Source organism: Bufo gargarizans, chromosome 2 (genome assembly GCF_014858855.1).
Source record: "Bufo gargarizans isolate SCDJY-AF-19 chromosome 2, ASM1485885v1, whole genome shotgun sequence".
Lineage (NCBI taxonomy): Eukaryota > Metazoa > Chordata > Amphibia > Anura > Bufonidae > Bufo > Bufo gargarizans.
In genome coordinates this window covers 247,995,164-248,008,557 of record NC_058081.1, presented here as the reverse complement: position 1 = coordinate 248,008,557, position 13,394 = coordinate 247,995,164, and the positions used below count along the sequence as shown (strand labels likewise).

The following is a 13,394-nucleotide window of genomic DNA, read 5'->3' as shown; positions in this document are numbered from 1 at the left end:
CTGACTAATTGGCAGATTGACCTTTTCTAAGTTAACAGTAAAGCATGTTCTTTATTAGAGATAAAAAGCCTTGACACTGGAGTTTTTTATAGGTCAATTTCCTGTTCTTATTCTGCTTCTTTCTAGCTTTTAAAGCCTTTTATCGTCGGTAAATTGCAGAAATCTTCTGCTAGTCAAGAAAAGGTACAATGTGCAAAAATGTATGGAATCATTAACGAATGTACATTAATTGTGGATTATCCATGAAGCAGAAACAAAAAATAACACTGCACTGTATTCTGAATTAAATATAGGCTGTATTGCTATAAGCGATAGGATTAAAAGGGGTTATCCAACCCCTATAATTCCCCCCCAAAATGCCATGGCCCCTCACACAGGTTATACTTACCTTGCTCCCCGGTAAACTCGTCGCTCCTGCTCCCCGCACGGGCATCGCTGCATCTCCCCGTTGCACTGATCAAAACATCCAGCGACACGGGGAGAGGGGTTGCAGCCAATAGCAGGCTGCAATGGGAATGAGCCTCCTTAGCGTCATGGGTGACACTAGGATCCGTGCGACGGGGAGATGCAACGGCCGCTGTGCAGGCATCAGGAGCGTTGTGAGTGCCAGGGAGCATGGTAAGTATAACCTGTGTGATGGGCCCTGGTTGGATAACCCCTTTAAGAAAAAAATAAAAATAAATATATATATATATATATATATATATATATATACCTGCACCCGCATCCTTTTCTTCTTCATCAATGCTATTCTTTATGCCATCATATTCTTCATCAATTGTTTGAACGCCTCGGATTTGTGATAAAACTCTTCTAGCCTTTTGCGTTTGGCCTTTCTGAATGAGCCAACGTGGACTTTCAGGTAGAAAAAGAAAACCAAGGAACTGGAGTATAGCTGGGATAGCTGAAAGGCCAAGCATGTACCTGTAAAATAATGAGAAAGATGAAAACAAATAAGAATATTTTTAGAGGACATTCTACATATTTGTAACTTTGCTGTTCTATGGCAAAACATTGTGTAGCATTATACAATAATCCCAGCGGGGATCTGGCCTGTTTGCAGCATTAGTACTGGGATTCGGCCGGGCAAAAACTGCTACTAGCCATGCCGGATACAATAAACTGGCGGTCTGTTCTTCTGTCAGAACAGCCTAATGAAACATTTTAAAATTAGTGTTAAACTAGCCTAAAATGTAAGGTGTGTAACAAGACAACATTCAACCTCATTTCCTCGAAGTAAAGCTATTGTTATCATTTAGCAATCCTTATAAACATTACAACATAGAAAGGTTATTTTTCATAAGCATACCTACATCATTAGTAATTATATATATAACTAAATGATTACGCTTATTCAAAACATATTGTTTACAATAAAACCACAGATTACATATTGTTTACAATAAAACCACAAATTAGTCAAATACATTTGCAAGGAGGAGCGATGTAAGGAGCATTGTTCCTTGCTTTCTACGGAAAACTGCTTTTACATTAGAACTTGACAAAGCCTACATAAAATTTTGACAGAACTAAATTCATATACTTAAGATACTGAGAAAATATAAAATATTTCCTGGTGAGTGTTTTATGCAGGTACGTGTTTTAGGACAAGAATGAGCTCTCATGGTCATCTGAAATAAAATTGGTAGTTCAACAACTGGAAATCATTACACACTTGAAATTACTGATACCAAACGCAAGTCTCAGAAAGTTATAAGAGAGTGTTAAAAATATAATAAAATAGAATGCTATCCTTGAGGAATAGAAAGGACCATCCCCAAAATGTCTCGGCATGAAGAAACACTGAGGGGAGTCTTACATCAGCGTTTCAGGACTTGTAAGGGGCGGTTCAAACGGTGGAATTTGCCAGTGAAATTTTATCACCAGCAACCATGTGGTGCCTGCCTCCCAATTGTTTTTAAAGACTGTTCAAAGACGCGACTGCGCCAAGAAAGGACTTGTCCCTTCTCAGGGCAGCATGCAGACAGCCACCTGTTGAAGTCCCGAGCGGATCCAAGGAATCTAAAGTGAACGACCCCCAGTGTTTTTTTGACAGTAAAAACCACCATCTGAACGAGCCCTTTGAAACATACATACATACTGTATACTTTTTAAATTTGCATAAAAAGTGGCAAAGCTGGTGCATGTATTCTTTACTAATGCTGTTTGAGGGACACTAAGGGGTTTTGTGGTGCCATTAACAACTGCAAATGAATGAATGTACTACTAAGCAGAGTGCTGCCACTAGTTGTGGATGGGTGGAAGAATCCTACTGATCAATGTCGACCTTCATTTCCTAAAGATTTTATAAAACACTTTTGTAGGACCTCTTTAAGGGAGGTTCCACACAATTTTTTTTTGTTGGGGAGAAGACCTTGCAATTTGTGATGCCGTTTTCTGAGCCAAAACTAGAACTAGATCCAGCAGGGAGAAGTAGAAGTCCATCAAATTTCCCTTCCTTCTGAACCTGCTCATGGCTTTGGTTAAAAAAAAATGCCACAAAACGGTTGTTTTTTTTTCAAGAGAAGAAAGACAAATGTGTTAAAATACCCTAAGAATGCAGGTCAATAATCCGAACAGTAGATAAGTGTACCGGGGCACCAATGGTTTCTGCCAGATCTTCCAATTTAGAAGGGAAGTAAGCATGATGGGTCTTATCTGCTGCATTAAGTTCCCTTAATCAACCTTTCCATCTACGGTCCTCAACGTTGCTAGTTTCTGTGTGCCTCTTCAAAAAAGTTTGAAGACCATGTCTTGAAACCCAGTCTGCTCTGAAATAGTTGCCTGAGAGAAATCTTGCTCATGCAGTATAACTACCTTGTGTCTTGTTGCTATGCTCAGTCTTGCCATGGTGCAGGACCTGTAACATGAAACTGTCTTCCACAACCACACCTTTGTAGCAGAGTTTGGTTATTCCTCACCCAGTTTTAAGTCTCTTACTTAGCCATTTCTTTGTCAGTTAATGACTGTGTTTCAACCTACATATGAAAATCAAAATCACCTGTTTTGGTATAATTGCTTAATCGTGGTTGCACTTTGTGCAAATATACATATATATTTGCTTAATCGTGGTTGCACTTTGTGCAAATATACATATATATTTGCTTAATCGTGGTTGCACTTTGTGCAAATATACATACATATATATATTCGCCATTTCTTATATTAGCTTTCAAAGGTAACATTAATTTTCTTCTGTAACTGAGAATATTTCTACTGCCTAACCCAGAACAAAATATAATTTTTTAAAGTACATTAAATGGACTAGTCAAATTCAGAGATTTGCAGAAAAGGTAAATACAGCAGCTTTTATTAGAGTGATTTTTTGAAGGTTCACATGCATCTAACTTCTAACTACGTACATGCATAATGAGATCAGGATGGCAAAAGTGGTGCTTGGGAAGACCAAGGTCAGACATGCTCAAGCCCCTGTTCTAAAAAGATTTACATTTACAATGATGTACAATTTAAATATAAGGTTTCATAAAAATTAAAGATAGGGTTTCATACACAGCACAGATATTTTAATGCCAAGCAGACAAGCCAAAATAAATGAGTCACAAGGATTTCTGCTCATGGGTAGGCAGTTATCCATATTCATGCCTCATTTAAATAGGATGTATTGCCATATGATAAAGAGGTGTATTGAAATGCCACTGCAGACATGCTGTTTATCACAACAATACACAGGTTTACTAGCATTACTACTACTTGGTAAGGTTTAGAAAGTTATTATTTAGATATATTACATGCAATAAGCACTTATGTATTGTATGGCATGTGATGAATAGCTGGATTTTAAAGATGTGTTTTTTTATTCTGCCAAAACTCCTCTGACCACTTGGGAATGGACTCCACAAGGTTTTCTGTGGTATCTGGCACTAAGACTTTGACAACAGATCCTTTCTGTTCTGTGGGTTCTGTTTGCAAGATTGGGCCTCCATGGATCAGATCTGTTTTTTAACATATCCCAAAGAAGCTTGATCAGTTGAATTCAATTGGAATTTGGAGCCCAAGTCACCACCTTGAACTCTGACATGTCCCTCAAATATGACAATTTTTTCAGTATGTTTGGGAGCAATATCCTGCTAAAAGATGCCACTACTATTAGTGTATACTGTTGCCATGAAAGGTTGTACCTGGTCTACACCAGTACTTAGCTAGTACTTATCACAAGTTGGCCCTTGTCAGAGTCACCAGATCCTTACACTTCCAAACAGATCAACTTTATGAACTGACTGTTCACGTTCCAGTATTACTAATAAAATATGGTCTGATTGTTATCCAAGTCACAGCTGTAGATAAACGCAATCTAAAAAAATAACACACACACGTCTGTACAATTCATGTCTTTTACTGAGTACATGAGTTAATATTCAGAGTCCAGGGAAAATAAGTATAAAACTATAGCAGCAATCACATCCACCAAATGTCCACTGAAGCTGCAAATAATACACACAACATGGAGGTGGAATGTTGGACCATTTCTCCCTACAAATGTGTTCATCAATATTTCTGAGTTGCACAGCTTTTCAGCAGTTCATGCCATAGCATCTTGATAGGTTTAAGGTTATATATATATATATATATATATATATATATATAAATATTCCACTCTTGTCTCATATGTCCTTAGAAAATTTTCCCATAAGCATTATGGAACAACCATTTGGTCTCAGGAAACATTTTGATTGTTGAAAATGGGTCTTTTTTGGGGACAGCAACAGCTTCCTTCATGGCATTTGTACATGAACACCATTCTTGTTCTGTGTGTTTCTAACAGTGAGCACATGATGAACAGAGGTTTTTGCTGTTTGTAAAGTCTTCTGTGAATCTTTTAGCCTTAACCTTGGGTTCTTTCTGCTCTTTTTGGATTGCCTGTTGTGTTCTTGACGTGATCTTAACGGTAACCTGTCACAATGAAAATGCAGTGTAATCTACCAGTGTTACAGAGCAGAATATATACTGTATTTTCCCGAGTATAAGACTACTTTTTAACACATGAAAATTTTCTCAGAAGTCAGGGGTCGTCTTATACGGCGGGTGTCGTCTTATATGCCAGTATATGGTGTTCTGAAACTTACTACCTAGCTGTCCTTCTCCAGCTTCAGGGACAGACGCCCTCTAGCTGAGCCACCGTGTGCTGCATCACAGCCAGTCGCTCCGGAAGCAGCCCCTTCTCCCTGCTCTCAGTGGTTTTCTCATGCCGGCAGTATCACATTGCGTACTACCGCTCAGATCGTCTTGAAGACAGGGGAGGCTGGGCAGGCAGGGAGAGCCGACCCACCCAATTCGAGCAGACTTTGTATGCAGTGTGCACAGAAAATACCGGTACATCGCTTGCCTTGATTGGCTGGTGGTTGTATACTGGGTTGGATTGGCGATTCTGAGGGAAGGCAGGGGGAAGCAGGAGCATCTGCACTTCAGCCAATTCTAATGTTGGCGGATCTCTAATGAAGTTTGGTGTGCATCTTATCTGTGGTGAAAAAACAGAGAGTCTATCTGGGGAGTAGATACATGTGGTGGTGAATACAGTACAGCACTAGTATCTGTACCGGTTCATACAGTACAGCACCAGTATCTGCATCGGTTCATACAGTATAGTGCCAGTACATACAGTACAGTATACAAATGGCTAACAGTCAAGACCCCGACATGGCTCTACCAGCAAGAAGAAAGAAATATGAAGCCAGTTTCAAACCTAAAGTTGTAAACTTTGCCATGGAACATAATAACTGCGTTATGTAGTGACACAAAATAAAATATGTTTGTTTGCACTACAGTGGGCCAAATCTAACCCAGATCACAGCAACAGATCCTGGTGTACTAGATTCTTGGAAAGCAGGCATAATATGGTACTGAGGCAAAAGACGAAAATTGCACAATTACCTGCAGATCTTGATGCCAAAATAAATAGCGTTGGAGGGGTAGTCTTATACCGCGAGTATAGCCCAAACCCTATATTTTAACTGGAAAAGTTGGGGTCGTCTTCTACACCCAGTCGTTTTATACGCCGGAAAATATGGATAGTTTTATTGAAAATTTTTCAGTAAAACTTGAAATTCATCCATTTAAATCTCTGCTAAAAGTCTATTCACACATCCGTAAAATGGGCGCGGACCCATTCATTTTCAATGGGGCCGAAATGTGCTGTCCGCATTTGCGGATCTGCACTTCCGTTCCGCAAAAAAATAGAACATGTCCTATTCTTTTCCGCAATTGCAGACAAGAAAAGGCATTTTCTATGAGTGTGCCAGCGATGTGCGGATCCGCAAAACACATACGGATGTCTGAATGGACCCTTACGCTGAGTTTTGAAATGAAAGAGGCGGCCATAACAGTTATTGACATCTATCTCTGTATGCACAGTCGTAGAGGGAAGGCTGTCAATCACTAATAGGACCGCCTCCTTTACTTCAAAGCCCAGAATGAGCAGAGATTTAAATGAACAAAAAACTGATCATACTGAATCTATTCCCAGAAAACCTATATAATCCATCTGCTCATCTCTTCCTGTTCTATAATCTGCTGACTGCAGCTCAGATATCGTGAGCAACATGACAAGTTCACTTTAAAGCGGTTCTGTCATCAGATACATCACAATAAAACCGATTCACCCGAGACATGTGATCTTGACAGTGGAGCATCATTGTCTTGGTTCCATTCTTGAGAACAGTGGTGTTGCACCTTGTGGCTCCAAGATGCTCTGCTCAATGTCTTTCATGCTGCACCCCCACCAATGACTGACAGGGCCAGGCTGTGAAGATGTACTCAGGCCTGGCCCTGAAGTGTCATGGGAGCTCAGTCCGCGCAAGCAACAGTTCACAGATGTAGTGGATAGGCGAGAATAATGACATAATGTTTGAGGGGGGAGGATACCAAAAGAAAGGGAGTATTTGAAAATTTTGGTTAGGTGGGTAGTTAAAATCTGGGGAGAAAGACTTGAGGAAGTGCGAGGGGATATGCTCAGTAGTGCATGTGGTAGGGCGAGAAGTTTTTCTTCTATGACTGGGTAGAATGCAGAAAGTGAACCAGGAAAGGTGTGGTAGGGAAGGGATCAATGACATTTAGGGGCTGGGAGCCCCTGAAGTAGGTGGCCAGATCTTCAGCACAGAGGTCTGTAATAGGCTCCGGCACTTTTGGACTGAGGGAATTTTTTTTTTTTTTTACATTATTGGATAGTAAGGAAATCAGGGTTGTGAAATAGGTCTGTTTGCCAAGGTGAAGGGTCAGAACTATACAGTAAGTTCTCAGCATACATTTGTAATGAAAGAAATCTTCTGGTGCTAAACAATGAGCCTTCTCGTCAGGCTGCTCAGACTAAATGCATATCACACATAGGATGTCTTCCTCACTATCTATTGTAGGGCAATAGATAGCAGTGATGCAACAATGATGGCAGATCACATCATTAATATCTAACAGATATAAAGCAAAGTTTCTGTTGTACAATAGATGGTAATGGTCAGGCTGATAATGCTTCTAAATGTAAAGTGTAGCCAGACCCCAGAGGGCAGTGTGTATCAAGGCCCCCCTCACCCTCCCAAGCAGATCTGCAAACAGAAACAACCCCTACTAGTTAGGGAAAGCTTGCTTGCAGCTACTTTTAATAATTCTCATATAACAACTTTAACTCTTTCAAGACCAAGCCAGTTTTCACCATAAGGACCAAGCCACATTTTGCAAATCTGCCTTTTCAATAAATATATATATATATATATATATATATATATATATATATATATATTGTACTTCATGTTAGTGGTATACCCGAGTCATAATGTTTTACCGGTATTTATTTAAAAAAAAAGAAATACCAAATTTATGGAAAAGTTCACTATTTTATGAATTTGAATTTCTCCGCTTTTAGTACGGATCGTGATGTCCCATAAAATAGTTATTACTTAACATTCCCAATATCCATTTTATGTTGTCATCATTTTGCAAATGTAATTAAATTTTTTTAAAGCTTTTGAAGCTTTTCCATTTCCACAGCACAGCAAGGGTTAACAGCCAAATAAAACTCAATATTTATTACCCTGATTCTGCAGTTTACATTAACATCCCATAAGTGGTTGTAAACTGCTGTATGGGCAAATGGCAGGGCGTAGAAGGGAAGGAGATCCAAATGGAAGATCCCCTGATGTGCCCCTAAAGTAGAAACTCCCAAAATGTGACCGCATTTTGGAAACTACAGGATAAGGCGACAGTTTTATTAGTACTATTTTGGGGTACAAATAATTTTTGATCGCTCGATATTATGCTTTTTGTGAGGCAAAGTAACCACAAAATGACTGTTCTGGCACTCTTTATTTTGTGTTTTTAAAGGCGTTTTCCTGACCGAATATATCAGTGGTGGCGAACCTATGGCACGGGTGCCAGAGGCGGCACTCGGAGCCCTCTCTGTGGGCACCCACACCCTGGAAAAAGTCTGAGTGTACCAATATGCCTTAGACCTTTCCTGCCATTCATCAGCGCAGGACGCACCATGAACAGCACAGACAGCGCACTGAATGTAGACAGGCTATTATAGCTACTACATGATAAAGTACATGAAAGATATACTATATTGGACTGTAGGATTCAGGTTAACTTGCCGCGTTGGCACTTTGCGATAAATAAGGGGGTTTCGGGGTTGCAGTTTGGGCACTCGGTCTCTAAAAGGTTCACCATCACTGGGATATATCATGTGTTGTTTTTATAGAGCAGGTTGATACTGACGTGACGATACCAAATATGTTTATTTTTATTTCTTTTTTTTCCGTTTTACATTATAAAGCATTTTTGGGGGGAAAAAAAAATCATGTTTTTGTATATTCATTTTCTCAAAGTGACAAAAAATTGGTATTTTGGCACAGTGTTTACTTTAATAGCTTTCAACTGACGGGTGTAATATAACTATCGAGGAAGTGTGCTGGTTAAATGTACTACTATTACTACTTTTACATTTTGTTATCCTGTTGAACAGGCTATGATCAGTGTAAATATCACAAAAGCTGAACAAAGTGTACTAAGCGAAAGAAGTTGTGATTAATTGTTCCCTTTCTTAAAGCTAAGTTTAGCTCTAAATTACCACTCTTGAGAAATAGAGAAAGGTCCCTGAAACATCATGTGTATTGTTACTTAACAGTCTGGTAAAAGAGCTCAGCCAAAGCAGCTGTCAGTTCTGTGCGGATTACAAATAGGGGATATTGTTTGCAATATTAAGCTGGATTTGTGAATTTCAGAAATTATATTTGAAATAAAAACATAGACTTGTTCACTTTTTTGGACAAGAAGAAATCTGATACATTAATGAAGCATTCCAGGCTTCTTTTCTTTGCTTAATTATTGCAGGATAGGCCATTATTAAAGAATAAGAAAGAGGCTCTTGTGTATACCTGTTTTATTTGATGTGTAATTTGTTGGTTTTCTACCATCTTCTTCTCCCCTCAGATATTTATAATGAATCTGACATTTCCCATCATGCCTGGGTTTGCAGAGATAGAGTAGGCAGAGTTTCACCACCCTGCACTGCTCTGTGTCCTCTGAGGGCAGCCATGAGAGATCAGCTGCTGTCTCTTCACACTGCAAAGTCTCCATGTTTTCCTATGTGACACAGTTTGAGCATGTCTGTCATCTCTTTCTCCTGTCAGGTCGTACACGATGGAGGTAGGAGACTAGTGTGACGCTACATCCCATACAACTACACTGGAGAGTCAGGACACACAGATAGTACAGACAAGCAGTGTGAGTCAGGCGGTTTATATAACTGCATATATCCAGGGGAGAAACAGAACTGGATCGCACATCCACAATGCTATGCTTAGATCTAATTGAACTTGCTTATCAGTGCAATATTAAAGTGTACAACCCCCTATACTGCATGCTGTACAAGAGGTATTAGTGTACATTTTGATCAAAAGGCATTAGCCCACTCACCACGTTAAGGTTGCCTCTCAGAGTGGGACCTACTTTGACAAATAGGCATAGCACAGTGCGGTGACAAAGTGGCACTGCCCTAGTGGGTGGCAGGGCCCAGGAGTCAAACAGCAGCCCTGCTAACTGACGATGCCACCCATGGTACTGGGTCCCACCGACCCACCAGCACAGCGCCACAAAAAGGCCACCGCACACTACTGCACCACGTGAACAGTTGTCTAACAACATGTCCACTACTATCAGGAACTGCGGGTCAATCAGACTGTGCAGTACTGTGTGGTGGCCTTTGTTTTTCTGGTGCTGTGCTGGTGGGTTGGTGGGACCCAGTGCCATGGGTGGCATTGTCAAATAGCAGGATGCCGTTTGACTCCTGTGTCCTGCCGCCTACTAGGGCAGTGGCGCTTTGTCACCGCATTGTGCTGCGCCTATTTGTCAGAGTAGGTCCCACTCAAAGAGGCGACCTTGGCGTGGTGAGTGGGCTTATGCCTTTTGATCAAAATGTACACTAATGCCTCTTGTACAGCATGCAGTATAGGGGGTTGTACATTTAATATAGCGCTGAGAAGTGAGTTTAATTAGATCAAAGCATAGCATTGTGGATGTGTGATCCAGGTCTGTTTTCTCCCCTTCATATATACATGTTTAATCTTTCTTCTTTATTACTGGCATCAGCACTCCTCCCATTCGGCACAGGTGGTTTTAATTTAGCAGAAGTCTGCATATACCATAAGTGGTAATTGACCCTCAGTTCCTGATAGCAAAGGACATGTTGTGTTAGACAACTGTTCAGATGGTGTAGTACTGAGTGATGGCCGTTGTTTTTGTGGCGCTGTGCTGGTGGGTTGGTGGGACCCAGTGCCATGGGTGGCACCGTCAGATAGCAGGGCTGCTGTTTGACTCCTGGGTCCTGCCACCTACTAGGGCAGTGCCGCCTTGTCACCGCACTGTGCTGTGCCTATTTGTACACTTGTGCCTCTTGTACAGCATGCAGTACAAGGGGTTGTACACTTTAGAATTGCGCTGAGAAGCGAGTTTAATTAGATCATTGTGGATGTGCGATCCAGTTCTGTTTTTCTCCCCTTGACATATGCAGGTTTATATAACTGCAGCTAATCAGTGTATACACTCGCCTACTATATATCTGCACTACTGGTCGTTTATATAGAGCAGACAGTATGGGGGGAATTTATCACAAGGATAATATTTGAAATCAGTTTTGCTTGAGTCTGGGTTCAAGCACTTAATGCCACATTAATTAAATGTCTAATTTTGTTTAAAAAATGTACATCCTTAAGCCTAACACTTCTGTCTATAAAAGCTACTCCAGTTTTCCTACTGGAGTGAGATTGCACTTTTTTATGACTTTTAAAAAAAGTCTCAATCATAAATCTGATGTGAAGCTCATTACCATAGCTAACCACACCTATATATCCATCTATATTTCAAAAAATTCAAGTGCAAAAAGTCGTAAAAGCCCAGAATTCTGAAATGAAGTCAGGGCCAATATGTTCAACAGAATTCAGAGGAGTGGGGGAGGGACCTGAGAGCTGCCAGGGGGGATTTGATTGGTGATGAATCTGATGTCATCCTGTAGTTCACAGGGAGAGGCCAAGTAGTCAGACACGTGGTCACATGGCCAGGTTCCCATGATGACAAATTACACTGCTAGAATACTGCTGGTCAATATATATATTTCATGGCATTCCTCTCTAGAAAGGTGGAAAAAAAGTGACTATTCACACATGTCTCAAAGACGACGTTTCAGTCCCCTCACGGAACCATTTTCAAGCCAAGTGAATTACACAAAGTGCCAGTGCATCAATTTATACAATTCAAAGTGAGATGAACAATTTCAACTGTGCAGAATCAACAATTCTCATGATTCAATAGGGCTGTGTGCAGCCTAAAAAAATCCATTCAGTGCAATTATAACATGATTCATCTTCCCACCAGCCGCAAGTATTCAGTGTAGGTCCATGAACTTCTGAGCAAAATATAAAGTGTCCAGTGCATAGATGTGCATGATATTTAATCGCTTGGCCCTATCATTTATATACAGGGAAGGAAGATAAAGGAAAAGAAAATTTTGTTTATATATCCAACATGAGATTTTACCTTACACAAATAAGTCGCCCCGCTCCCGGCGTCCCAATCTTCTGAGTGAGCCTGCACTCATTACTGCACTGCCTAAAATTTGACTTAAAGGCAGCACCATGCCCCGCGCATCAAACCGAGCGCGTGTGCATGGACGTAGCCACGGAGTGCATACATTGCCACTCCTCCATCTGAAGTGGCATGCGCCTGCCGCCCCCATATCCAAAAGCGCCATCTTATATGGGCAAAAGTAAGGGCAATCTCTGCATTTTATTTACATAAATGTAATAGTGATAGAATTTCTTTTGTAACCACATATAATGAAATGAGCCCCTCCACTGAACGGATTGTGAGAAGACATTGGGGTACACTAAGAAGTGGCTTTCCACAGATTGCCGCCGTCACTGAATCTCCAATGATGTCCTAAAGAAGAGCCAGAAGCATTAAAGATAGAGCAGTGAAGACACAGGTACCGGGCCCTAAGGGGTTAAGACAAACATTTTTTAAACCCAGAAGTATGGAATGTGATCCTTGCTTAAGATGTATAAATTGGAAGCTGTTGTATGTAGGAGAAACCATTTGTGATATGTTATATTAAATAATCATAGGCAGACCATTAGAAACAAGAGAAAAGACTTACCAGTTCCTAAACATTTTGTAAATGAAAATCACAAGGAACATGAATTGAGATTCATGATATTGGAACAGATACTGGGGCCAAAAAGAGAAGGGAATAGGTTGTCCCTTTTGAATAAATGTGAATTAAGATGGATATTTCATTTATATACAGGGTGGGCCATTTATATGGATACACCTTAATAAAATGGGAATGGTTGGTGATATTAACTTCCTGTTTGTGGCACATTAGTATATGTGAGGGGGGAAACTTTTCAAGATGGGTGGTGACCATGGGGGCCATTTTGAAGTCGGACATTTTTAATCCAACTTTTGTTTTTTCAATAGGAAGAGGGTCTTGTGACACATCACTTATTGGGAATTTCACAAGAAAAACAATGGTGTGCTTGGTTTTAACGTAACTGTATTCTTTCATTAGTTATTTACAAGTTTATGACCACTGATAAAATGTGTTCAATGTGCTGCCCATTGTGTTGGATTGTCACTGCAACCCTCTTCTCCCACTCTTCACACACTGATAGCAACACCGCAGGAGAAAGGCTAGCACAGGCTTCCAGTATCCGTAGTTTCAGGTGCTGCACATCTCGTATCTTCACAGCATATGCTGTGCAGCACCTGAAACTACGAATACTGGAAGCCTGTGCTAGCATTTCTCCTGCGGTGCTGCTATCAGTGTGTGAAGAGTGGGAGAAGAGGGTTGCATTGACAATCCTACACAATGGGCAGCACATTGAACACATTTT

General features: G+C 40.5%; 1 protein-coding gene across 1 annotated transcript in view; it reads right to left on the bottom strand.

The window, feature by feature from the left end:
* The window catches only part of SLC2A13 (solute carrier family 2 member 13), a 151,396-nt gene that overhangs the window by 90,107 nt on the left and 47,895 nt on the right, over positions 1–13,394 (bottom strand). The window contains exon 3 of the mRNA XM_044276771.1: positions 716–924. Coding sequence (XP_044132706.1) covers positions 716–924 — 209 coding nt within the window. The remainder of the gene's footprint in view (positions 1–715; positions 925–13,394) is intronic.